General features: G+C 42.7%; 1 protein-coding gene across 1 annotated transcript in view; it reads left to right on the top strand.

Annotated features, from left to right (window-relative positions):
* Positions 1–27,564, top strand: part of LAMA3 (laminin subunit alpha 3) — a 186,313-nt gene that overhangs the window by 20,766 nt on the left and 137,983 nt on the right. The window contains exons 3-6 of the mRNA XM_077809046.1: positions 17,110–17,227; positions 18,074–18,192; positions 20,936–21,106; positions 24,572–24,669. Of these exons, the coding sequence (XP_077665172.1) occupies positions 17,110–17,227; positions 18,074–18,192; positions 20,936–21,106; positions 24,572–24,669 (506 nt within the window). The remainder of the gene's footprint in view (positions 1–17,109; positions 17,228–18,073; positions 18,193–20,935; positions 21,107–24,571; positions 24,670–27,564) is intronic.

The following is a 27,564-nucleotide window of genomic DNA, read 5'->3' as shown; positions in this document are numbered from 1 at the left end:
CTCTCCATGGAGTCGCTCACTTCCTATGTTAATGTCATTGTTCAGAGGACATTTTTCGTATACATCTGTTCTGTGAGAATGTTTGAAAGCTGGTTAAAACAGAAAACCACTCACTGGTGGTTCCATTTCACAAGAGACTGGGATGGTTTTGAAAGTCTAAATCCCTCCAGGATCTCAAAATCTGCCTATGCAGAAAGTAACATTTTGTTATTGTGAGGGCAGTCCTTGTGTTTTCAGACTCCTGAATGCAAAAATCCTGTCATACTTTTCTTTCTGGCTGGGTGTATTATAGTTATATTTTTCCAATCAATCACCATTCTCCTGAAAAATAAGACCAGCGTAATGCTGCTACCTGAGGCAATCTCTCCCTCGTGATAACATGTCTACTTACACTGTGGCTGTTCCTAACTTGTTTTAAGGTTGCTGGTACGCATTGTTGCAGCCTCACTCTTGCTTTTAATCACTGAAGCGGACCAGTTTCTTTCAAAATTGGTTTCTGCATTTTTTGTCTCTTTGAATCCAGAACGTCTGCCTGAAGTTCATTAATCTGCACTTGACTCCCTGGGTTGCTTAATTTTAGCAGATGTGTCTTCAGATTTGGCTTCCAGAGAGATTAAACTCTTCAAACGCCCATCAGTCGCTGCTCTAATATTGTCCTAAGTATCTCAAAATTTTCTGTTCTGAAAAGAGGAGGTGAAGGTGCAGGAGAGCAGCATAATGGTGGCTGCTGAGAAAAGGATGTCTGACAACTAAAATGATTTTTTAAAAAAGATTTGTCATTGCTCTTAGTTATGCTTGGTCTCTTTACTGTGCTTTATTGACAGTAACGTAAATGCTCAAATGTCCAGACGCAGTAAGATTTTGTGCACTAAATAAAAAATGTGCTATGTAATTTCTTCCATATAATCCTTTAAATAAACTTCTATGGTAAATGGAAGCTATGGAGTGGACATCTGCTATGTCAAAAATACTATTTTTCTCTCTCTAAGTAAAATATGATATATTCTTTAAACCATAGGTTCTTAACCTGAGGTTAACAGACAGATGTCAGTGTGTCATAACCATCTAGCCTTCCTTTACGGCTAGATGGCTGAAACTCTTTTCTATTGTAACATAGAACCATGGTATGGAAAATGTTGAGAAATGCTGTTAAAAGCTGATTTATAGTTCATCTTTCAGTGATAATGCTAGAGAAATATCTAGAAGACCAATTCAAAAAATGTTGCTGAGATTCCTTTGTGCATAGATGCATATGGGTCAAATTTTGCTTTCCCGTACTCTGTGTATATTTGCAGTAACTCCATTGTCTTCAGTGGAGTTCTTGTGGATTTCAGCTGGCCTCATTGTCTCAGGAGTGAATTCTGTGTGCATGTGTGCCTACGTACACAGACACAGTCATCTCCCCAAAGTAAAAGGTCAGAACAGCATAGAACATATGAGGAGAAATGATTTGTGGTGGACCTGAATCTCCAAGAAAAAGATTGAGCACAATGCAGTTTACTGTTTGTTTGTTTTTTTAGTGCTGTGTTGCTGGAGCACTTGGCATCTCAGGAAATAAATTCTCATAAAAGTGAAGAATTTTCATCTTGCATGTTGGACTTGGATTTTTTATTCTTGAGTACTTTCCAGAAAATCACTGCATGGCAACCTCCTGTGTAACAGGCCTCTCCAATGAGCGGAGAGCATAGCCCTAAAGTACTTGGTGAAACTAATTGCTTCAGCAAACATGATGCCCTCATCTAGCAACAGGGATCAGGTCCCTGCTTGCCTTCAGATCAGGAAAACATTTTTTAGATTTTATTTTTCCATTATCACATCTGTACCATATATGGGCTGTAAATAGACCAACAGCACCATGAAAATGGTGACAAAATCTCTCCAAGTAACTGTGTTGCAATACAGTAGTTATGTATTTACTTTCTATGGTATGAATCCCTTTAGTATGTGAGCACCTCACAAATATTATTGAATTAACCTCACATCACCTCTATAAACTATTATGGTCCCTATTTTCTAAAAAAAGGGAAACTGAGCTACAGAGAGCTCTTGCCCAAGATTACACAACCACAGGCAGAAAAGCTCAGCAACTGAGATTCAGCTCTTGGTTTACACTGTGATCTTGCTTTTATCCAGTTTTACAGCTAAATTTAATGTTAATTAGTATTCACACCTCCCTCAAACCAAGAACCTTAAGCCAGTGGTATGATCTTTGGAAGACTTGAGGTTTTTACAAGTTCTGATGATAATGAAGGTTTTAAAATATTTAAACATTACTCACAACTTGGCAAATGGTGTGAAGTGCTTTTACACTAGGCACTTTTTGTGGGTTGAATCTGTCCTCTGTGACTAACCCTTTATGTGCTCAAATTAGCAAGGCTCTGCTGAGACTGTTAATCAGCTGTCTGGTTACATGTTGTGATTTAAAATCTCTTCTCTTAAATCTCTTCTCATAAATCTGACACTTTATATTAGTAGATTGCAGTGTTGTAGCTGTGTTGGTCCCTGGGTATTAGAAAGGCAATGTGGATGGACCAACTTCTGTTGGTAAGAGAGACAAGCTTTTGAGCTTACACAGAGCTCTGTGTAAAACAAGTGTCCAGTCTTGCAGTCTTTTTTCCCAGGCGAAGCTCCCATTGGAGATTTGCCTGGTCGATGACTGTAAGATTCAATTCACAAAAAATAATAACTTGTCACATCTATAGCACTTTGCAAGTGAAGATTTTAAAGCATTTTTAAATAATTAAGCATCACAAAAATCTCCTATGTGAAATGAGTAAGGGATATTCAGGAAGCAATTCACTCACCATGGAAGTGCAGCTAGCTCTGGTGTGGTGTGCAGCAGCTCTTGAAGAGCACAGATGAGTTCTATATATAACATTGGGACAGCAGTTGAAGAACAGTATTATATTCTCTTGAACGTGCAGGGGGATTTTCAGATTGACATAATGGGCTACATTGCTTTCTCACAGACCCACATGTAGAGGTTTCTGTGTAGCATTGTCCCTTTGGCTGGCTCTCTGGAGTTGGGATCCTCATGGAAAAGAATTGGGGACTTTGGGGGCCTGGAAGCAGGGCTGTATATCACTGCCTCAGCAGTACCACAGCAATTAGGCAGAAAAGATCATACAAACTTTCCCATCCCCTGCCTCTCACTGCATAAGAGAAACTTGGTTCTGGGAGCATCAGCTTGCAGAGTAAGTTGTGGGAGTACATTTCCAAAGGAGCTGTGTTGCCTGGGAGTATGAGAAGGAACACTGGGGGCCCTAGGGTTGGCATGGAGGTACCCCACAACCCTCCCACACTTGGCTCTTTCCCTAAGGCAGTGATTCTCAATCTGTGGCCTGCTTGTGGCCCAGTCAGCACATAGCTGTGGCCATGTGACATCCTCAGGACCGTAATCAGGGCATGGCAGGAGGAGCACCTGTCTTGGATGGGGGTGCATAAATGGGGCAGTGCAGGATCAGGCCCAGCATCCGCTCCCATGCAGGATTGGGCCCAGCGGAATAAGCCCCCGCCCCCATCTCCCGGCAGGATTGGGCTCAGCAGCATCACCAGGAGGCCAGGGTGCTTAGCACATTCACAGTGTCTTGGGTCCAGTGACCCTGGCTGAAGCAGGCTTCCCGGTACTAGGACTGCAGCGGCGGGTGGGCTGTAGCCAAGGTAGGAGATCAGCAGGTGCAGGGAGGGAAGGTGCAGGGTGCTAGGGCTGCAGGGCACACAGGGAGAAGGGTGCTGGGGTATGGGAAGGAGGCTAGGGCCATGGGGAGGGGAGTACAGCTGGTGTGTGGGGGTTAGATTCTACGTGGGGGAACTGGTGACTGGGGGCAGTCGCCGGATGGGGGGATTGAGTGCTGGGGGGCATTCCTTGGGGGGGTGCTGGGAGTTCCTGGTGGCAGTTGCTAGGTGGTGGGCTGGGTGCATTGGGGGCAGACCCTGGCTGGGGCACTGGATGCTAGAGAGGTTAGTTCCTGGAGCGGGGAGGGAGGCTATTCTGCCCTGGACAGGTCACCCTGTCTCTGCAGTGCAGGCAGGTGTGCCAGCCCAGTGTTTGTGGAGGTCTGAATGCTGGGGGGGATAGTCCCAGGGGGAGTTGGGTGATGGGGGCATTCTCTAGTTGTGGGGGCAGTCCCTTACTGGGGGTGTTGAAATGAAAGGTACTACATCGATTTGAATCGTACTGCTGTCATGTAACAAATACAAAATCTTTTTTTTTTTTTTTTTTTGGTAGATATACAGGTAGTATACATATTGTGTGGATGCAATCCACATAACATACAGAAAGCTGCATATGCGGTCCATAATTGTAAATAGGTTGAGAACCACTGGTCTAAGGGATCCTGGCAGTTTGGGGGCAGGCTTGTTACCCATTCTTTGGGAGAAAATCTTTTCCAAGTGCTGAAGTGATTTTGGAGTTTTCCTCATCTTTACAGGTTTCTTTGTGTGGGGACATGGGTGCTAATTCTACTACTTTTGAAAAAAGTGCCACAGATCTTTAAGCATGACACATGGTTAGGACCGCTGCTTTATTGTCCTTTCCAAAAGATAGCACCGTTCATTCACCATGCACGAAGCAGTCAATCCTGCAAATCCTAATATCACTTTCAGACATATATTTATTATGTAGAAGGAAGAGTCCCACCTTCTGAATCACCAACATAATTTCTTATAGCACTCAGGTGTTACTTGAACGTCTCCCATCCAAAGACTCATCTATCCTGACTTATAGTAGCACCCCAGCGTTATGAACACCTCGGGAATGGAGGTTGTCCATAACTCTGAAATGTTCTGTAACTCTGAACAAGAGTTATGGACTTTAGCCACAGGGGGAGAAGGGAGTTAGGGCTGCAGCCACAGGGTGGTGGGAGTCAGGGCTTCTGACCCTGGGACGCCAGGGCACTGGGTGGGGGGCTCAGGGCTTCTGCTCCATGGGAGCACCAGGGCTCAGGGCTTTAGACCTGGGCGGGGGTACAGGGGCTTCAGCCCTGCTGCTTCACTCCCAGTTTTAGCCTAGCGGTGGAGGGTGGGGGGGTAGGGGTGCCGGGGCTCAGGCTTTAGCTACGGGTGCGGGAGTGCTGGGGCTGAAACCGGCGCTTGAGCCCTGGCACACCCGTGTCCCCCGGAGTGCTGAAGCTGGGAGTGGAGCTGTGGGACTGAAGCCTAAAGCCCTAGCGCTCCCCCCATCTAAAGCTCTGAGCCCTGGTGCTCCTGATGGTCAGAATCCCCCCGCCGCCTCCCCCCCCCTGCCCCGAGTACTGATCCCTCCCCCACACTCCGGATGCAGTCCCAATTCTCCTGTGGCTGAAGCCTTGAGCCCCAGGGCTAAATCCCCCAGGCAGTACTGTACAGTATTTGCAGGTTTTTTTTGTCTGCGCTGCTGTCTGATAGATTACTTCCAGTTCCACAGGGTGTCCGGTTGACTGGTAAGTCTGTAACTCTGGTGTTCCTGTCTTTGAGATTCTTCTATACTTAGCTTGAACATTCTGCTGGGATCACATCACAATATTTGATTGTACTACAGTAATAGCATTACCAGTCATGAGCTCTAGTTCAACTTAGCATTATAATATAAATAAACAGACTGACTACCTAAAAAGAAAAGGAGTACTTGTGGCACCTTAGAGACTAACCAATTTATTTGAGCATGAGCTTTCGTGAGCTACAGCTCACTTCATCGGATGCATACTGTGGAAACTGCAGAAGACATTATATACACAGAGACCATGAAACAATACCTCCTCCCACCCCACTCTCCTGCTGGTAATAGCTTATCTAAAGTGATCATCAAGTTGGGCCATTTCCAGCACAAATCCAGGTTTTCTCACCCTCCGCCCCCCCCCCCCCACACACAAACTCACTCTCCTGCTGGTAATAGCCCATCCAAAGTGACCACTCTCTTTAAAATGTGTATGATAATCAAGGTGGGCCATTTCCAGCACAAATACAGGTTTTCTCACCCCCCACCCCCCACCCTTTTTTTTTTTTTTTTTTCAAAAAAACACACACACAAAAACTCACTCTCCTGCTGGTAATAGCTTATCCAAAATGGCCACTCTCCCTACAATGTGCATGATAATCAAGGTGGGCCATTTCCAGCACAAATCCAGGTTTTCTCACCCCCCGTGTATGGGGGTGGGGGGGTAAGAAAACCTGGATTTGTGCTGGAAATGGCTCACCTTGATTTTCATACACATTGTGAGGAGAGTGGTCACTTTGGATAAGCTATTACCAGCAGGAGAGTGAGTTTGTGTGTGTGGTTTTTGGAGGGGGGTGGGGGGGTGAGAAAACCTGGATTTGTGCTAGAAATGGCCCACCTTGATTATCAAACAGTGGAGCTGGTTTTATTTTTTCTAGAAGCAATAAGACTTTAATTATAAAATCTCATTAACTGTTCTAATATTTCATTACTGTTCGTTTTCTCATGGTTGCATAAATCTGTCTGCTGGCACTTGCATTAAATATGTATGTTGGCAGATATGAGATTGTTCTCATGTAAAATATACAGAAAGACATTTTTGAATACATGCATCATGACGATCACACACTTCTTGAAATCTTGTTCTCCCTCTGCTTTCATGTCCTTGCCCTCTTCTGTTCTCCGAGTCCTCCTAACTATTAGGTGGCTCCTCCAGCATCCTTTCTAGAAGGACTTCCTTTACTTTGACTCTCTGTGTGGGTCGTACTGAGCCCTGTCATTCATCCCTTCCTGTTCTCCATCGGATCTCATTCACCCACATGGCTTTAATTACCATCTTTAAGATGATGACTCATAGCTGTACCTCTAGTCTCCGCTCCTGCTTTCTGTCCAGTCCTACATCTCAACATGTCTCACTGACATCTCCTCCTGAATATCTCACTGTCATCTTAAAATTAACAGGGTCAAAATGGAACCCCTGATTTTTCCTGCCAAACCTCCTCCTCCCCCTGCTTTCTGTCAGTGTTGACAATGCTGCCATTCTCCCTGTCCCTCCAGATTTGAGCCTTCATAAAAGAATTTGTTTTATCTCCTGCCTGTGGGCTCAGTCCCACAAATCCTTACTCATATGAATAGCTTTGCTGTTCTGTGAACAAATAGTCAATATGTAAGAATTATTATGTACATTGAGTTTGGTCTCAGTCCAGTTTCCAATGGAAAAGTGACTATATGAAAAAACTACATAGTTATAACAGTCACTAAATAGCACAATTGTCAACTGTCTCAACAGAAAGACCAAGGGTTGAATGGGCCTGGATATTGAACTACCCTTTCACCTCTGGAAGTGTTTCTTCCGGAACATGGAGAAGGCTCATTGGCCAAGACGTATGGGGAACCTTACACTGCTGGTGGGATACCATTCCTGTTCAGTGAACAAAGGATTGGAATCTCTAGTACTGTCAGTGAGGCACATTTTACAAACACTGAATGCAAACAATGAAATAAAAAAAGACATTATTGTGCTGTAGTTCTTTGCAGGAGTAAGGAGCTGTTATTTACAATCACTGACTTCATTATCTACACCATTACCTGAAAGGGGCTTTAAACCCAAAGCAATTTGTGCGGCAGCTGCTTCTACTTGTGGATCTCTGTATTGGTCTAGCATCAGTGGCTAGTATTAAAATGACATGAACGTTGAAAGCATATTAAGTCTTGTAAATGTAAACACAAGTGGGTACTTGAATTTTAATGGGAAGAATGATCTCTTCTTGTGGTTTTGGCAGATGGAACTTGGATTTTAACGTTCATCATTTCTGGGTAAGCAAATGTGGTAAGAAACCTGGTTCAGCTTGCCTGGGGTTGGCTTTTTTGTACTGTAGTTTCAGATGCAAAATTTGTGGCTTGGGATTTAGCAAATACTAATTTCCAGCAATGGTAGTTACTCCTTTAGATAACTGTGGTGGCTCTTAGGTCTTGCTGAGATGTTAACAAAGAATGATGGAAATAATCTTGATTCCATCCCTGAAGAAACCAGAAGTTTAATTTATATCAATATCACAGGATTTGGCAACAGTAACCAAAATGCATGGGATCATAAATTGACTAATTTAAAATAATTGCTCATTTTAGGGTCTGATCTTAGACTGATTCCTGGGTGGTGCTGGAGGCCCTAATTCAGCAAAGCACTTACGCACACGCTTACAGGCAATCATGTGCCTAATACCCATTCAAATCAATGAGAGTAGGATGTGCTTGGTACTTAATATGTACTTAAGTGCTTTGCTGAATTAGGGCTTCAATTCTTGTTGGTTATTGAGGGCACTCAGCACCTCCCAAAAGGTGCTCATCATTTTTCAGGATTGGGCCCTTATCTGGGTAGGTTACTGTATGTGTAGAAAATCTTCATACTTTCTTCCCTCTCTCACATTCTATAGGTAACAAATAAAATTAGATCATGTGTCTGCTGGTAAGGAGTTTCTACTACTCTTTGTAGTCAGTATTTGTAGGATTGGGCCATTATTTTGTATGAGCAGGGTAGGTATCCTGTTGTCTTTTTGCATAATGTACAATGCTAAGCACAATAGTCATCACTCAACAAATAATAACAAATCGCTGAAAAGATTACAAGAACAAATGCAGTTAGATTGACAAATTAGCCAGGTTTAGGTCCTCAATAGTACATAGTATATTTTTCTTCTCAATTACATTGTATGAATTGTATATATTATGTTACATAAATCTAAGCACACTGTCGGAGTCTCATCTTGATAGCTGGAAAATAGACATCTAACACCAGCATTCCTGGTTGAAATTAGTTTTATTCCTGCTATTATGCAGATTGCATACTAGGCTCCCACAGTTTTTATTCCTATTGAAAGATAAATTAGTGTTTAAAACCAGGTTTAAAAGAAACTAGTTTCTGAACTAAGTTAAAAGAAAACACTTGTTAAACTTTTCTTTGTACACAGGCAAAATGCTCATTTGGTTTATACCACATTTTTGTTACATAATAGTTTGTTTTCAGCATCAAGTGAACAAAACATTTGCTTTAGTTTTCTATTAAGGGAGAAAGGGCAAGGAGATGTATGCAACACATTTAAAGTATAAGATACTGAAGCAATGTATGGTCAATAAGGCCCCAGTTGTGTATACCCGCACATACTTAACGCTGTGAACTTGAGAAGTCCCATTAACGTCATTAGGACTGTACACATGTGTAGAGTTAAGTGCGTATACAAGGGTTTTTGCTGAATTGGAATCTAAGCTTGTTTTGCGCCTGACTTTATATTATGAGTGGCTGACAGCGCCACCGGTAACGGAGAGTAGCAGTTATCCCACTCACATTAAGTGCTGAGCTTCCAGACAGAGCAATGCAACTTTGTGAGTTACCTATGGGACCGAAAGAGCAAATGACTAGTTTGGTGCCTCAGTAAGCAGTTTATGCATGTTGTCACCTGATTTACACATGCAGCTGCAGTAATTGCACATAAAAACGCACCATTGCGCATGCACTTCAGGCCTTCCTTTCTGCCAATGTGTTTCAATGTGCAAGAGGATCTTGAGAGCCTCTGCTGAAGTTTCAAAGAAAAAAAAGATGAAGTCAGAAGATGGCCCCACCTCAGAGCCCGCACTCGCAGCTGGAGCCGGCACCCCCTCTCGCATCTCAATCCCCTGCCCCAGCCTCATGAAAATGAGCGAGTGAGCAAGGGTTGGGGAGAGTGAGCAATGGAGGGAGGGGGGATGGAGTGAGCAGGGGGCAGGGCCTCAGAGAAGGGGCAAGGCCTCGGAGAAGGGGCAGGGCATGGGGTGGGGCAAGGGTGTTTTGGTTTTCTGCAAATAGAAACTTGGCAACCCTACTTGATACCCCTTTCTTACCTTCTCCCATTCTGGGTCTATTACCATAGGAACCCCGTGCATGGAACTCATTCTCAAAGTCCTAGTCTTGCCACTACTGATCTTTGGAACGTGAAGATTTTGAATGATTAAAGCCTTTTCCATATATTTTATTTAGACTTTATCAGTAATAAAATAATATAATAATAAATAATAATAATTATCAACTTCATGAAAAAACTCGTACAGATACAGAGAGACATCATCTTCCTTTCCAAATGCAAACAGATGGACCTCATACCAAAAGGGCTGAAGGTAAAAAATCCATTACAATTTACATACCACACAGATTATGCTGTAAGCTTGTGCCACACACTCTCAAAGAAACTGCGGAACTACCTGATCAACATCCTTTACAGCAAACAGGGAAAGATTAAGAATGAGCTCTCCAAACTGGATACTCTCATAAAAAAACAACCTTCCACACATACTTCCTCATGGCTGGGCTTTACAAAAACCAGACAAGCCATTTACAACACACACTTTGCTTCTCTACAAAAGAAAAAGGACAGTAAACTATCTAAACTACTACATACCACAAGGGGCCACAACAGTGGTTCCCTTAACCCACCCAGCAATATTGTTAATCTATCCAGCTATATTCTTAGCCCAGCAGAAGAATCTGTCCTATCTTGGGGCCTCTCCTTCTGCCCCTCCACCCCCATGAACATGATACAGTTCTGTGGTGACCTAGAAACCTATTTTCGACATCTCGGACTCAAGGAATATTTCCAACACACCTCTGAACAACATACTAACTCACAGAGACCTTTCTACCAACACTACAAAAAGAAGGATTCTGGGTGGACTCCTCCTGAAGGTCGAAACAACAGATTGGACTTCTACATAGAGTGCTTCCACCAACGTGCATGGGCTGAAATTGTGGAAAAGCAGCGTCACTTGCCCCATAACCTCAGCTGTGAAGAACACAATGCTATCCACAGCCTCAGAAACAACTCTGACATCATAATAAAAAAGGCTGACAAAGGAGGTGCTGTCGTTATCATGAATAGGTCAGAATATGAACAAGAGGCTGCTAGGCAGCTCTCCAGCACCACATTCTACAAGCCATTACCCTCTGATCCCACTGCGGGTTACCAAAAGAAACTACCATCTGCTCAAGAAACTCCCTGAAAAAGCACAAGAACAAATCCGTACAGACACACCCCTAGAACCCCGACCAGGGGTATTCTATCTGCTACCTAAAATCCATAAACCTGGAAATCCTGGATGCCCCATCATCTCAGGCATTGGCACCTGACAGCAGGATTGTCTGGCTATGTAGACTCCCTCCTCAGGCCCTACACTGCCAGCACTCCCAGCTATCTTCGAGACACCACTGACTTCCTGAGGAAACTACAATTCTTCGGTGATCTTCCTGAAAACACCATCCTAGCCACTATGGATGTAGAAGCCCTCTACACAAACATTCCACATAAAGATGGACTACAAGCCGTCAGGAACAGTATTCCCGATAATGTCACGGCAAACCTGGTGGCTGAACTTTGTGTGTTTGTCCTCACCCATAACTATTTCACATTTGGGGACAATGTATACCTTCAAATCAGCGACACTGCTATGGGTACCCGCATGGCCCCACAGTATGCCAACATTTTTATGGCTGACGAAGAACAACACTTCCTCAGCTCTCGTCCCCTAATGCCCCTACTCTACTTGCGCTACATTGATGACATCTTCATCATCTGGACCCATGGAAAAGAAGCCCTTGAGGAATTCCACCATGATTTCAACAATTTCCATCCCACCATCAACCTCAGCCTGGACCAGTCCACACAAGAGATCCAATTCCTGGACATTATGGTGCTAATAAGCGATGGTCACATAAACACCACCCTATACCAGAAACCTACTGACCGCTATGCTTACCTACATGCCTCCAGCTTCATCCAGACCACACCACACGATCCATTCTCTACAGCCAAGCTCTACGGTACAACAGCATTTGCTCCAACCCCTCAGACAGAGACAAACACCTACAAGATCTCTATCAAGCGTTCTTACAACTACAAAACCCACCTGCTGAAGTGAAGAAACAGATTGACAGAGCCAGAAGAGTACCCAGAAGTTACCTACTACAGGACAGGCCCAACAAAGAAAATAACAGAATGCCACTAGCCATCACCTTCAGCCCCCAACTAAAACCTCTCCAACGCATCATCAAGGATCTACAACCTATCCTGAAGGACGACCCATCACTCTCACAGATCTTGGGAGACAGGCCAGTCCTTGCTTACAGACAGCCCCCCCAACCTGGAGCAAATACTCACCAGCAACTACACATCACACAACAAAAACACTAACCCAGGAACCTATCCTTGCAACAAACCTGTTGCCAACTGTGTCCACATATCTATTCAGGGGACACCATCATAGGGCCTAATCACATCAGCCACACTATCAGAGGTTCGTTCACCTGCACATCTACCAATGTGATATATGCCATCATGTGCCAGCAATGCCCTCTGCCATGTACATTGGCCAAACTGGACAGTCTCTACGTAAAAGAATAAATGGACACAAATAAGATGTCAAGAATTATAACATTCAAAAACCAGTCGGAGAACACTTCAATCTCTTTGGTCACTTGATTGCAGACCTAAAAGTTGCAATTCTTCAACAAAAAAACTTCAAAAACAGACTCCAACGAGAGACTGCTGAATTGGAATTAATTTGCAAACTGGACACAATTAAATTAGGCTTGAATAAAGACTGGGAGTGGATTGTGTCATTACACAAAGTTAAACTATTTCCTCATGTTTATTCCCTGCCCACTCCCCACTGTTCCTCACACATTCTCGTCAACTGCTGGAAATGGCCCACCTTGATTATCACTACAAAAGGTTTTTTTTCTCTCCTGCTGGTAATAGCTCACCTTACCTGATCACTCTCGTTACAGTGTGTATGGTAACACCCATTGTTTCATGTTCTCTGTGTATATAAAATCTCCCCACTGTATTTTCTACTACATGCATCCGATGAAGTGAGCTGTAGCTCACGAAAGCTTATGCTCCAATAAATTTGTTAATCTCTAAGGTGCCACAAGTACTCCTTTTCTTTTTGCGAATAATAATCCTTTGCATTTATCCAGTGGCTTGAATCATACAGATTTTTAATCCATTCCCCAACTTTTCATTTAAATCCCTCCCTAGAAACTCATTTCTATAGGATTTGCCTATATTCAGATATGAATTAGAACCTCCAGATGGGTTCTTGCCACTACTGATCATATCACTGTAATCCTTGTCCTCCCATATTGGTATGGACACATTGCCTGTCTTAAATTGAGAGAAGCTCAAACTATTTGTCAGTAACCTCACACATTCACTACTCAATAAACATGCATCCTCTTTTCAAGCGTACTTTTCTATAGCAGATAGCTTATGGGTATCAGAAATGATTTTAGCTGGCTCGTTTGACCACTTTAATGCAACTTTTTGTGTGTGTAGTTTCAGAACAAACCACTAGACATGGAAGTTATAGGTAGCATTTTAATGTGGAATTTTCCAAGTAGTAGATGTTGAAAGATTAGAAGTTCATTCAATCTACGGTGATCTTAAATTATCTCTCTTTGGCAGCATGTCTTAATAGATATAGAGAAATTATACAGTGGCATGTTTTCACCTGCTATGTATTTGGATTTTGTGCAGACGTTCTGTTACTTCAAAGGCAGCACATAGTATCTGGAAAAGTGACATAAAATATAGAAGCTTTGAGGGGAAAAAATCTCTTAAAATATCATTTCTATTTTAATCATGTTCTGTCTCTTGATTTATTTAACAAATTCAATAAGTTTTTTTGGATCCAATAATCTTTCGAGTTTTCTTTCTGAAGCTGAAACCGATAACTTTTGGTATGAAACTTTTTCAGTAAAAGGGTCATTGTTGATAAGATTCTGACTAGTTCAGATTGGAATCTTTTTTCTTGTAATGACAGAAATTTGTCTTACAAAGAAGCAAAAGAAATAATTTTTGGAACTTGAAGGAAAGTTGTTTACTTAAGGCAGTGGTTCTCAACTCTGGTCCATCGCTTGTTCAGGGAAAGCCCTTGGCGCACCGGGCCGGTTTGTTTACCTGCCGCGTCTGCAGGTTTGGCTGATCGCGGCTCCCACTGGCCGCGGTTCGCCGCTCCAGGCCAATGGGGGCCGCAGAAAGTGGCATTGGCCGAGGGATGTGCTGGCCATCCTTCCAGAGTTGAGAACCACTGGTTTAAGGAAAGCTGTACTGATTAGGTATTATATCTTATGGCCTGATCCTTCTTCTGTTGAAGTCAATGGGATCAGGAACTTAGATAGTTAAATGTTTGTTAAGAATATATAATTAAATTGAACTTTCAAAATTGTTTTTAGAAATAACAGTTGCTGTTTTAGGCCTCACTTCAGCAAGGCACTGAAGCATGGATCCAGTGCTTAATTTGTAATGAAATAGGTGCCGGGGCTCAAGTAATTAGGTGCTGGAGCTATTGCAATTGTATTACTTTCATAACTGATGCAGCAAGGCCCAGGTGCTGCTGGGGCTATGAACTGCCAAACCTAGAGATGCTGTGGCTGAGTCCTGGCAAGCACTGACATAAATTAAGCACAGCATGGGTCTGTCTTAACCATGTGAATAGTCCTGTTGACATCAAGATAGACACATGCTTACATCCCATGCTGAATTCAGGCCTTAGTACAGGGGTGGGCAAACTACTGCCCACGGGCTGGATCCAGCCCCTCAGGGCTTTGGATCTGGCCTGCGGGATCGCCAGCCCCGTGGTGCTGCGGGCCCGGTGCCGCTCCCGGAAGTGGACGGCATCATGTTTCTGTGGCCCCTTGGGGGTGCGGTGGCAGGGACAGGGACAGAGGGCTCCTTGTGCTGCCCTCACCTGTGGGTTCCACACCCGAAGCCCCCATTGGCCAGGAACGGGGAACTGCTACCAATGGGAGCTTCAGGTGTGGAACCCACAGGTGAGGGCAGCACGCGGAGCCCTCTGCCCTCCCCCGCCCTAGGTGCCACAGGGACGTGGTGCCAGCCAATTCCGTGAGGGGCGCAGGGCCAGAATAAGCAGGGAGCCTGCCTTAGTGGTGCGGTGCCGCTGCCACCCCAGAGCCGCTCCAGGTAAGCGGTGCTGGGCCAGAGCCCGCACACCAAACCCCTCCTGCACCCTGCACCCCAGCTTCCTGCCCTGATCCCCCTCCTGCACCCTAAACCCCTGCCCTGAGCCCCCTGCTGCACCCCACACCGCTCCTGCACCCCAACCCCCTGCCCTGAGCCCCCTCCCGCACTCTGCACCCCTCCCTGCACCCCAACCCCCTGCTCTGAGTCCCCTCCTGCACTCCATGCCCCCTCCTGCAACCCAACCCTGAGCCCCCTCGTACATCCTGCACCCCTCCTCCACCTCAGCCCCTTACCCTGAGCCCCTTCCTGCATACCGCACACCTTCCCACACCCCGTATTCCCTCCCGCACCCCAACCCCCTGCCCCAGCCCTACAGTCACGGCCCTGCATGCAATTTCCCCACCCAAATGTGGCCCTCGGGCCAAAATGTTTGCCCACCCCGACTTAGTATTTCATTATGAATGTCACTGTTGTGTCTCAGTTACAGCTGCCATTGTATTGTTATTTTCCCAGCAGGAGGTGGAGGCTGATGGTGTAGTCTGAGGAACAGCAAACACAACTCATTGTTTGAATTTATGAGAAAAGCAAAAGGCACTTAAACGGTATAATTTGTAATGAAAAGTAATCAAACTCATCTTTACAATCATTTTATTTAACAGCAGTGTATTTTTTTATTAAATTAAAAAAAGACATTACCATATGGCATCTTTTGAAAATCTCTTGCATTTTCTTAGGGCATTCAAATGCTGAGATTCATTTTCTGTGTGTCATGCTATTGTCAAGGTAGTCGCTTCCTCTTTGTTCATTATTCTTTCAGTTGTATGTACGATCCAATTCTCCATTGTCCTGCACCTTGTGTGGTCAGTTACACCTGTTCAAAGTGGGTACAATAAGTTACCATTTTGTATTGGTACCATTTTACACCTGTCACCTGTTCGCTCTGCACTAGTGTAGAGAGCACTTGGTCATGCACTTGTTTGCAAAGTTGGTTGCAAAACTTAATTTACATATGTGATGGTGGAGTTTTCCTTAAAGTATCTTGGAAAGGTATGTACAGTCTTGACAGCACCATTTAAATGGTGTTTTCCTTTAAAAGAGGTCTCAGGCCTTAATCTTCTGTTTGTAGTTTTTTATTGACAAATTTCATGTCCATAGTATGAAGTACTTTGTATTTTACTTTAACCTTTGAAATAAATGAAGACATCTCATATTTAGTCTGTTGTCTACTGTAAAGTCTTGATGTTTGAAGCTTCATGTCATTTGGCTTTCCCAGGAATTGCTTCATTTCCTCCAAAGTGCTTACAGTTAGGTTTCTTATTTTTTGGTAAAATCTGTTCTTGCTATAGTGTTGGGAGTACATTTTTTTTTTAAAGCCTTCTGTGGTCTAACACAGTACATGTGTTTATAAAGATGCAGAAGGCCCCTTGAGGTCTGGGGAGGAGACTAGGCTCTATTAGGAGCTCTTCAAACTGTCTTTGGTCTCAGAGTAAGTGGAATGTCATTCACATGACTGCTCCCTGTGTACCTTGATACACACATGGCTGTGGGAAGATTTACTTCTGCAAGTTGTAAGGTTTACCATGACACAAATTACCCAGATGTGTCAGTGTAGTGAGAAGACTGGACAGTCCCTTCATCATCGAGTGGAGCTAGAGAGAGCTACAAAGTAAGTGTGAGATGCTGTTTTGACATTGTTTTTTAAGGATTTCATTGTGACTTTGCTGGACTGTATCATGATGATGTTGAGTGTCAGTGACACAAGTATTGCAATGGGATAATCAGAATGGGGCACTGTGATTGATTATTTTGTGACTCTATTCATTAATTAATTGAATCTCCAGCCTTTCACTGTTGAATTCTATTACTCTAACACATCCATGTAGTTAAGCATATACTAGACTGAGCTACTTCGATATAGAAAAGGTGGCATTTAGCATAATCACACTGCAGATTTTTCAGTGTGTTGGGCCATAGTGCCAAGTGGTATAGCTCCACTGAACTCACCAGCTGAGAATCTGCCCTGTTGTTTTTGTGGGCACTGAACTGGAAAACAATTTACTGTCTTGCTGTTCTACAAAGACAAGTTGTTAATGAATGTTAGTTCTATTTACTTGATTTTACACAACTTAACAAGCTCTGCTGTTTACTTCCAGCATTACTTGTGTTAATGTATATATATTTTGTTACCAGCTCTTCCATGTGGCTTACATCCTTATCAAGTTTGCAAATTCTCCTCGCCCAGATCTCTGGGTGTTAGAAAGATCAGTGGACTTTGGAAGAACCTATGCACCTTGGCAGTATTTTGCTTGTGAGTATTGATTCTTGCAGCCCTGCAGTTTTATAGGAGAGTTTAATTATTTGTAGAATTTAGAAACAAAAAATCAACCTAGTGGTTTCCCTGAATAAAGTATGGTAACATGAGATGTGTTTGGAAGGGGTCTGGTATAACTGTTAACTAGTTATCCTCCGTAAAGCCCTGTCCTTACATTCATCAGCAAAATTAACATGACATGGTTTGAAAGTTTTGAATCTTTTTGTTTCAATTAGCCCAGAGACACACACTCAAACGGATTTTGTTGCCAGTAATTTTTCTTCCAAAGAGCCATAAGAGCAACTGTTTTATATATAGTTCTCTCTACTGAGAGAAGTCTTTGATGAGGTAAATTTTCAAAGCAAGGCATATTGATTTAATCTGACAACTTTCATTTAAACTGATAGAGAACACATTATTAAAACCCAATATAGTACTGCAAAAATGTAAAACTGCCCTTGGGATTTTTCCTTTTATCTTGTTCATGTCTTTTAATAGTGCCTTTCACCCCCCCCCCAGGATTCCAGTCTTCTTTATAAACCTAAACTGGAATACATGTACAATCACCCTACAATGCAACCATTTTTGTAGTGATATGTGGAAGCTGTTTCAGTGCATTGCCAAACACTAAGAACAGTTTAGGGCAGAAAGTGAAGAAGAATGTGTTCATTTGCTTTTAATATTTTTCATTTTTCTATAGTAATATTTCTATTTTCATACAGAGATGTAATTTGATTCAGGGAGATAATCTATTAGAAAACATGAGGATAGTTCTTTATGGATTTATGTAGCACAATAATGCACGTTTCAATATGTAAAAAAATTGATTTCTTATTTTACTAGATTCTAAAGCAGACTGTTTGGAACATTTTGGAAAAAAAGTTAGTGCTCGTATTAGGAGGGATGATGATGTTATTTGCACTACAGAGTATTCTCGAATTGTGCCTCTTGAAAATGGTGAGGTAAGTGCTTTTCAGAAGACTGGGAAATTTAATTTTTCACACTGGAAATAAACAGTGTTATACAGTGGTTGCTTATTAGTATGTTGTTATGAAACATTTGCTATTTCAATAAAACCTGAATTTTTAAGCCAATTTTCAAACGTAGGTGTCTATGTAAATCCATCAGGTATGTAAATCCATATTCAGGCATTTAAGAAGATGTCCTAATTTTTATACATGTGCTGAACATTCACAACTCCCAATGAGAAATGAGTGCTCAGAACTTCTGAACTTAGGCCATTTGTTTAGCTTCATGAATATAATTTAGGTGCCTTACTTTGGGCATCCAAGTATGAAAAATTTGGCTTTGTTTTCTGAGTAGTCACAATGACTGTAATGGGTCTAATTGTGTGAGAATTGCTGATGGAAGTAAAGGTTGCAGAATCAGACCTCTAAATTTCAATGAGCAGTAACTCTATTTTAAAAAAAAGAAAAATGCTGTAAATGTATAGTGTATAAGTGTGTCTGTAAAAGCTAACACAGGTCATACTGCTTTGGCTTAGCAAGATGCTTCTTACCACTAGGAAATATGATTTATATTCCCTTTATATGAATGTTTATTAGTGGTTGCATTTATCATACTTTCCAACATAATCTTTTATTGGAGGCCTGTGTCAGATCAAAATCCAAACTTCCTCATTATTCATGGTTGTTAGAATTGAATGTTATGTGACATGCCACTACAAAGAGAGGCTTGTGATGAAGCTTGTATCCAGATCCAAACTTCTTGAAAGTTTTGGGGATTTGGATCCAGTGTTCCAGTTTTGATTTATATTGGTCTATGAACATTTCTACAGAGTGGTCCAAAAACTTATAGAAAGTTTAGCATTTTCTATTAAATTCTATGGATTTTCAGATTAATTTCTTTTAGAATCCTGTTGCATTATCCCCTGTTAAATGGTGTATGACTTTTTCTAAAGGAGTTGTGTTGTAATTGGAAACTTCAGTGATCCAATCTTATGTACTTACATGTTTCCAAGTGGCTACTATAAACTGTATCTGAAATCAGTTCAGTTATAAACAAATAAATAGCTTTTGCTCAGTTGTACACACACTCTGATTTATTAATTTAGGGTTCACTTATGATTGCTGGGATGCTGGCATCAATTTCTTTTTCATAATAAGAGCATTGAAGCATTTGTTTTGAATTATTATACAAACCTGCTCCCGCATGGAGGGAAATTCTAAAGTAACATTGAGTACTCAGCAAAAAAAAACAAAAACCCGAGGAGACCTTAGAGACTAACAAATTTATTTGGGCCTAAGCTTTCGTGGGCTAAAACCCACTTCATCGGATGCATGCAGTGGAAAATACAGTAGGAAGATATATATAGACAGAGAACATGAAAAAATGGGTGTTGCCATATCAACTGTAATGAGACCAATCAATTAAGGTGAGCTATTATCAGCAGGAGAAAAAAAACCTTTTGTAGTGATAATCAGGATGGCCCATATCAAACCGTTGACAAGAAGGTGTGAGTAACAGTAGGGGAAAAAATTAGCATGGGGAAATAGTTTTTACTTTGTGTAATGACCCATCCATTCCCAGTCTTTATTCAAGCCTAATTTAATGGTGTCCAGTTTGCAAATTAATTCCAGTTCTGCAGTTTCTCGTTGGAGTCTGTTGTTGAAGTTTTTTTGTTGGAGAATTGTGACTACTCTGAAATTGAGTGATCAGGGTGGTTGAAATGTTCTCCGACCGGTTTTTGAATGTTACAATTCTTGACTTTTGATTTGTGTCCATTTATTCTTTTGCGTAGAGATTGTCCGGTTTGGCCAATGTACATGGCAGAGGGGTATTGTTGGCACATGATGGCATATATCACATTGGTAGATGTGCAGGTGAATGAGCCTCTGATGGTGTGGCTGATGTGATTAGGTCCTATGATGGTGTCCCTTGAATAGATATGTGGACAGAGTTGGCAATGGGCTTTGTTGCAAGGATAGGTTCCTGGGTTAGTGTTTTTGTTGTGTGGTGTGTGGTTGCTGGTGAGTATTTGCTTCAGGTTGTGGGGCTGTCTGTAAGCGAGGAAAGTACTCACTTTCAAAAGTACATGAACACACTCTCAGGCACTGTAGCTATTAACTGAAATGTATTCCAGGAATTTTTGTGGCTTAACCCAAAAGTGAATGCATGTTGGTAAAAGGGCAATATCCTGAAGTTCTTACTTAGGTAAAAGTCCTATGGACATCATTGCTGTTAGTAATGTATTAGGAACTGACTTGTTTTTGTTGTTTTCTGTAAAATTACATGTATCTCTTCAGTACTCTCTGACGTAATTCATTCAAGACACATGAAGCTCTTGAAGACCAGGATATGTAACATGAGTAAATTGTGCCTGAAGTGAATGGGAATTTTTTCAATATTCAGGTTTTGCTGTGAATATTTTCATAATTTTCATAGAACCTATGATTGCTGGAGCATCCTGCTAAATCAGAGCATTACGGCCTGTATTAGCATTTACAGACACTTATACTATATACTTAAAGCATTTAAATTTTGTTTTAAATAGAAGAGTTACTTCTCACTGAAATTTAGAGGCCCAAGTCTGTAACCTTACTCCCTTGAATACTAGACATGGTTAGAAATGAGCAATCTGTAAAGTTTTGGATGTTTATATTATCGAACCCTATGGATGGCTCCCCACTGTTGATGTTAACTGTTTGCTATGTTTTGACAAAAAGATCTTTGCTCTTTTATTAGATTGTGGTATCCTTGGTAAATGGTCGTCCAGGAGTAAAAAACTTCACTCACTCTCCCATACTTAGGGAATTTACCAAGGCAACAAACATCCGCTTGCGTTTTCTCAGAACCAATACCCTTCTTGGACACTTGATAGCCAAAGCTCAACGGGACCCCACTGTAACCCGCAGAGTAAGTAACTTTTTTCATAAATGGATGTTCAACAGTTGCCCTTCATTCCATTACAGTGAATGGAATGGCACAAATGTCTTTAGTTTGCAAAACCACAACAAAAAATGGATATGGTCCTGATGATCCCCTCCAGCTCCACTTGCAGAGGGAAGCTAGTTGGGACAGATCAGAGTTGTGTGGTTTGTGTAGAGGGGAGTGTGATGCTCTTAGGGCACCCAGAACTGTAAGCCATTGTGTTACCTCTCTGCATTAGCAAAAGAGCTTTGCTGGAGCTTAAACTGTGTGACAGCTCCCTGCCATGCCAATCTGTTGGCCTTGCTAGCAAACCCCTTGAGTCTCTGTCAGTCTAAATCTTGCCTTGCAGGTAACATCCAGTGAACCACAGTTCCTGAGTTCCCCAGAGACATCTTTCTGCAGTGTCCAGTCGCTCTCAGTGGACACTCACAGAAATTAACCAAGTTCCCTGTCTTCAAAGAGAGGCAGAATATACAACAGCCTGTTAGTTCAGCTGGGGATGCATGCCTTAACTTTAATATAACAGCACTGAGATGGTTTATATTAAAAACTAAGAATAAGTTTATTAACCGAGAGAGATTTATGTGATACTAAGCAAGAGAAAAAGAGAAAGGTATGCTTTAAAACAAAAGAAAAACACTTTCTAGTGCCAGAAATTGAATTCTAGCAAACGATATCTTTGCCTAAAACAGTTTCTCAGGGATAGCTCAGTGGTTTGAGCATTGGCCTCCTAAATCTAGGGTTGTGAGTTCAATCCCTGAGGGGGCCATTTTGGGCTCTGGGGCAAAAATTGGGGATTGGTCTTGCTTTGAGCAGGGGGTTGGACTAGATGACCTCCTGAGGTCCCTTCCAACCCTGATATTCTATGATCACATGACCAGCAACTCCAGCTCTTTAGGAGGATCCACCTTTCACATAATCAGAAGGTCCTATTCCCTTTGTCCCCTAAGAGATGGATAACGAAATGTCTCATGAAAGATGGGTCACAGCCAACTTTGCTGTAAAGCGCTGCAAGGATTTTGGATGAGCAATATTCTACAAGACTTAATTAACTAGATACACTCATGTCAAATCTCTGGAATGCATGATATGATTTTATTTCATATGTGACCATTTGTTTCCAGTACTTCTGCTTGCTATTATTTGAATCTCTCTTTGTTAAATGAACTTAATTTCACTATAAACATATCTAAGTACTGTGTGTTAGCAGAGCTGTGATCCAAGGTGAAACTGGTAAGGTGGGGTATACAGCTTCTGTGGAAGCAGCCAATCTGTGAATACTGTGACTGTCCAGTGGACCAGGGGCTGGAGGCCGAGGGAGATGCTTGGATTGAGGGTTGGGGTGTGCCAATTGCAGGCCTGTAGGCTGACAGGGAGTCCTGCAAGGTCTAGGGGGAAGTGTTTGTATTGCCCATGGCTGGGAGCTGACCCATGGCAGGCACAGACAAGGTTTCCTCACACTAAGAGAAGACTGTAGCAAAGTGTGTCTCAACCCTGGGTACCCCCGGGAAGTGCCACAGCTTAGAAGTCCGCTGCCCATTCTGTGGGGAAATAAGAGAGGGGCAGACTCTTTGATGGAATAATCCATAAGAATCTCTATTCATTGGAATTTGTAGAGTTTCTTGACCCAATGTGGTTATTTACCTATCAATTATACTGCAACAGAACCCAAAGGCTCCAGTCAGTGCCATTTGGCTAAGGACTGTACAAATACATATGGGTCTCCTCAACAAAAAAAATACTTACCCATTCCAGTTGCTTGGCAGCATACATTATGTAAGACTTAAGTGCAGCTGTAGGATTTTATTTAAGATATTACTTACAGGCTAAAATACATGCAGTACTTGTTATTCTGCTTGCCAAACACCATAACTTCAGCCTAAGGAACTCTTCCTGATGTAATCAAATAGTCAAATTTGATGGTGAGAGGACATATGGGAGGGGTAATAAGGTAATGTGTTTCATTAACTTGCTGACAGGGAGAGTGTCAAGACTTTTCATATCAGATGCCCTTGAAAACTAGCAGTAGTTCAGCATTCTAGGAGAGAGTCATTGTGTTAAACCTACTGTATAAACAAAACCAAACCAGCCCATCCCCTTCCCTCTGTACAAAGAACTGCCATACTTCCTCAATTTACGCATTGACTTCATAAGGTTGAAAATTATCTGCAGCACAAGCAATGTGGTATCTGAATTCTGACAATTTGGGCATAATACTGTTAATCCAGTGTAATGCCACAAAGTAGGAAGAAACCAGAGATTGAGTTACAAGTAATCATTATGGAGCTAACACATGATGAGATACTGCCAGAGAAAGTGTCAGGGACCATTTTTAATTTTGACCAAGACGCTGAAAGCCTGGGGAGGGTGTGTGTGTGAAGAATAATAATAAACCACATTAGATGTGATTAGATGTGAATGTGTACATCCAAATAGAACTATTCCAGGAAGTAAAAATATGGCCTGGATTCTCTGGTCTACTAACGCCAATTTATTGCACCCATGTGGCAAAATGTAGCCTGCAAGTAGCCAGAGAGGGGCAATGGAGGAGTACCCCTATGCAGGGAGCTCTCTGTCAGCCATCTCCCCTCTCCTGGCGTAAGGAGAGGCAGAGGACATCTCGGGGTGAGGTGGACTAGAGGAGAGGACATAGTAGAGGATAGCTCAGCTGTGCCTGGCATAAACTAGAGCTGCCCCTTTAACGTACACTGGGGTCAGGTAGCTGAGGATCAGGGAGCTGCAACAGGCTCCTTGCAGCCTTCCCTTGCCACTGAGCATAGTGAAGAATCTGCTCTTAAGTTTCTTAAATGTACTCAGAAGTTACTATAAATAGTGGTATTTACACTGTCAGTCCAAACGACTAAATCGTTATCTGCCACAGCCTGAATGACTGCAGGGAGTGGTGGTGAGATATGAAGCTTTTCAACTCTAGGTCACTAGTTCAAATCTAGGTCATGTCAGTCATAATTGCAAGCGAGCAGGTGGGCTCGGTTCAGTTCCTAGAGTTCCCTTGGCATGATCCTAGCTCACCATCACAACTGGCACCATTGTTGGCAGTTACACAGCAGAAAGGTCATCAACTTATTGGGAATGGAGATTGAACTATTACTTCCAGGGGCTGTGGTTCTAGAATCTAGCCAGGACACTTTATAAAGACAGCATGGGGAATGGTGAAATACCACTGTCTGTGCGGTATCTATTCAGTGGGTAACACTGAGCTAGTGTGAAATGGCTTTGATTAATGAATCTGGGCCTGATCTGCAACATGGATGTCAGTAGGAGTTTGGCTGTTGACTTCAGGAAAGCTGGATCAGGCCCTTTGTGGATATATTTGTTTAATATTCTGATAAGCAAGATTTAATGAGATAGTAATGATTTTCTGATGTTACTGTGGCCGCCATCCTACAGGCAAAGGAAAGATGTACACATAATTCTTGATTTGTTTTACAGTATTACTACAGCATAAAGGACATCAGTATTGGTGGACGATGTGTTTGCAATGGTCATGCTGAAGTCTGTAATGCAAAAAGTGCTGAAAACCTGTACCAGTAAGTAAACTGAGCAGCATGCTCATTTCACAGACTATAAACCAATGCAGAGGTATTTTCAAATTACGATTTTTAATGATAAAATAAGGATGTCTTATAGTTTTCTTTATAATGTTTTTAAAGTGAGAGTGTGGTAAGGCATACATGAAGATATGCTGAGAGGTATTCTGTGTTGATTAAGTTTAACAATAAAAGAGTGTGCATTAGGTCTTTTTAAAATTAAAATGCGGCTTTGCTAGACTCAATAGTGTGTTAAACTGGTATTTCCCAAAAGGTGGGTCTCCACCTACCTGTGGATTGTGGAAAGATTCTAGATCTAAGGTCATGGGGCCCTAGGCAAATAAACATTCTCCTAGGCTGCTGTGGAGGGCAGGCCCAGGGTGTGGAGGGTAGTGGAGAGTGAGCCCACCCTGCACTTATCCTGTGGCAGCGGTTCCTGTTCCATGCTCCACGTGTTGAGATTTGCTGTGTGGGATTGCAGTGCCACTCAGGTTTTGCCCAGTTGCCCCTCCATCATGACGGAGGGGTGACCAGGGCAAACCTCAGTGGCATTGTGACTTCATGCACCAAGAGGAGAGAGTTGGGCCCAGCCCCATGAGACAGGAGCCACCACTGTGTGAGGAGTGCAGGGTGGGCTCATAGAATCATAGAATATCAGGGTTGGAAGGGACCTCAGGAGGTCATCTAGTCCAACCCCCTGCTCAAAGCAGGACCAATCCCCAACTAAATCACTCACCAGCCGCCTCATCCCTTTCTTCTCCCTCTGCCCCCCGCCCTTCTCTCTGGCTCAGGATTAGTGGGGGTGGAGATTGTGCTAGGGCAGAAGGTGTATATATGTAAATGGTGGGTCACAAAAAAAAAAATACAAAATGTAGTTGAACACAGGAACATAACTTCAGTTGATGGGTCACCTTAGTGAAAAGTTTGGGAACTGCTGTGTTAAACTCACCTCTTTTGGATACTGAGAACCTGGTGTGAGATCACCAATTTATTTCACATAAGCCATCAAACAGCCACATATAATACTTAGTCCTGCCATGAGGCAGGAGACCAGACTAGATGACCTCTCAAGGTCCCTTCCAGTCTTATGATTCTATAATGGGCCAGCATCTCAGTGAAATTACTCCAGCTTTACAGCAGAATAACTGAGATAAGACTCAGACACCAGGACTTTTGGACATTATGTTGAAAGATCCCAACAAGAAAGTAAATGCACTAGATTCTATTACTAATCCCCTTGACCATCTATATGATATCTTTTCTGACTAGAATTGGTGACTATAGTAATATCAAGGAAAAAGCACAACCTTCTGTAGCAAGGGAAAAAACAATTCCATATATATATATATATATATATATATATATATATATATATATATATAAATTATGTGTAGATACCACTAAGTCAGTGGTTCTCAACTCTGGTCCACCACCGCTTGTTCAGGGAAAGTCCCTGGCGCGCCGGGCTGGTTTGTTTATCTGCCGCATCCACAGGTTTGGCCAATCGCGGCTCCCACTGGCCGCGGTTCGCCGCTCAAGGCCAATGGGGGCTGCGGGAAGGGTGGCCAGCACGTTCCTTGGCCCACGCCACTTTCTGCAGCCCCCATTGGCCTGGAGCGGCGAACCGGCCCGGTAAACAAACCGGCCCAGCCCGCCAGGGGCTTTCCCTGAACAAGCGGTGGACCAGAGTTGAGAACCACTACCTTAAGTATTCCATAAGTGCCTTCATTATTGTCACAGACTTTGAAGTAAGTGGTTACAGGACTGAGCCCTTAGATAGGCACTTTGATTAAGTCAAAATAAATACAAAATTTTTCCTTTTGGAGGATGACTGTTAATTTTTATACTTTGGGTTATTTCTGATGATCTAATAGTCCTTAGTTTGCATTATTTTTATGAATAAGTTGATGTTACGCTCTTAGATATGTGAAATGGTGCACTGTAGTCACCGCTGGGGTGGCACCCTCTTCTGGCAATTCTGGGGATTAGCTCTGCCCAATTCAGCCCCTCCTTTCTTCTCTTCCATCATTGCAGCTGTCCTCTTGTGGTATGGCTTCTTCGTGACTCAGCCCTCCAGCCAGGTCATACTGATTTCTCCTTCTAGGGGAGTCTTTCAAAGTCTCTCTGCTCAAGGAGCATCAGGCAGTCATCACACTTGCAGCCCTGACTATGTTACTCCCACAGTGACTGAAGTAGTCTTCCCGTTCACTGCACCAAGCCGTATCAGGAACCTGGGCCTGCCCTCTACTCTGGGTTCCAGTCCATGGCCCAATAGTGAGCAGTTAAGGTCCAGGTCTTTAGCAAACCTACTGCTCTCTTCCCTGGACTACTTCCTCCCGTGCTTCTTTAAGCTTCTCCTTCATCAACCTTCTTAGTCAGACCCCTCTTTCTTAGGCCTACTAGGTAAACCCTTCCTTATGGGTTTCTGTCTCCCCTTCTTTCTCCCTTACCTCAGGGATAGAAACTGCAGCTTCCTCTCTGCCACTTGTGATGCCTGGCTTTATAGAAGCCCCATATGTTCCTTCACAGGTGAGCTTCCTTCTAATTAGCACCCTCCACACAGCTTACATCTCCCCTATTTTCAGTTTAATTGACTGATTGGGCTCACCTGGCATAATTCAACTCTCTCAGAGCCGGTGTGGGAAGGTCACCCCATCACAGTAGATTATAAAGCTCTAATAATTTTTTTTAACAAAAGATAATGAAAAATTGAGTCCAGAGTGTAACGGTAACAAACATTTTGATATAGTGTAGGACAGCAAGCTTGAGCCTTGGATCAAGAGCTAAAATAAGATATATTTGCAACTATGGCATATCATCCTGGGTTAATATCTTCTCAGGATACGGTTTCTTAAGCCATTGTTTATTTAATCCAATTACAAAAGACCTCTATAA

Source organism: Eretmochelys imbricata, chromosome 2 (genome assembly GCF_965152235.1).
Source record: "Eretmochelys imbricata isolate rEreImb1 chromosome 2, rEreImb1.hap1, whole genome shotgun sequence".
Lineage (NCBI taxonomy): Eukaryota > Metazoa > Chordata > Testudines > Cheloniidae > Eretmochelys > Eretmochelys imbricata.
Note: the sequence above shows the minus strand (reverse complement) of the source record. Positions and strands in the feature narration are given on the sequence as shown.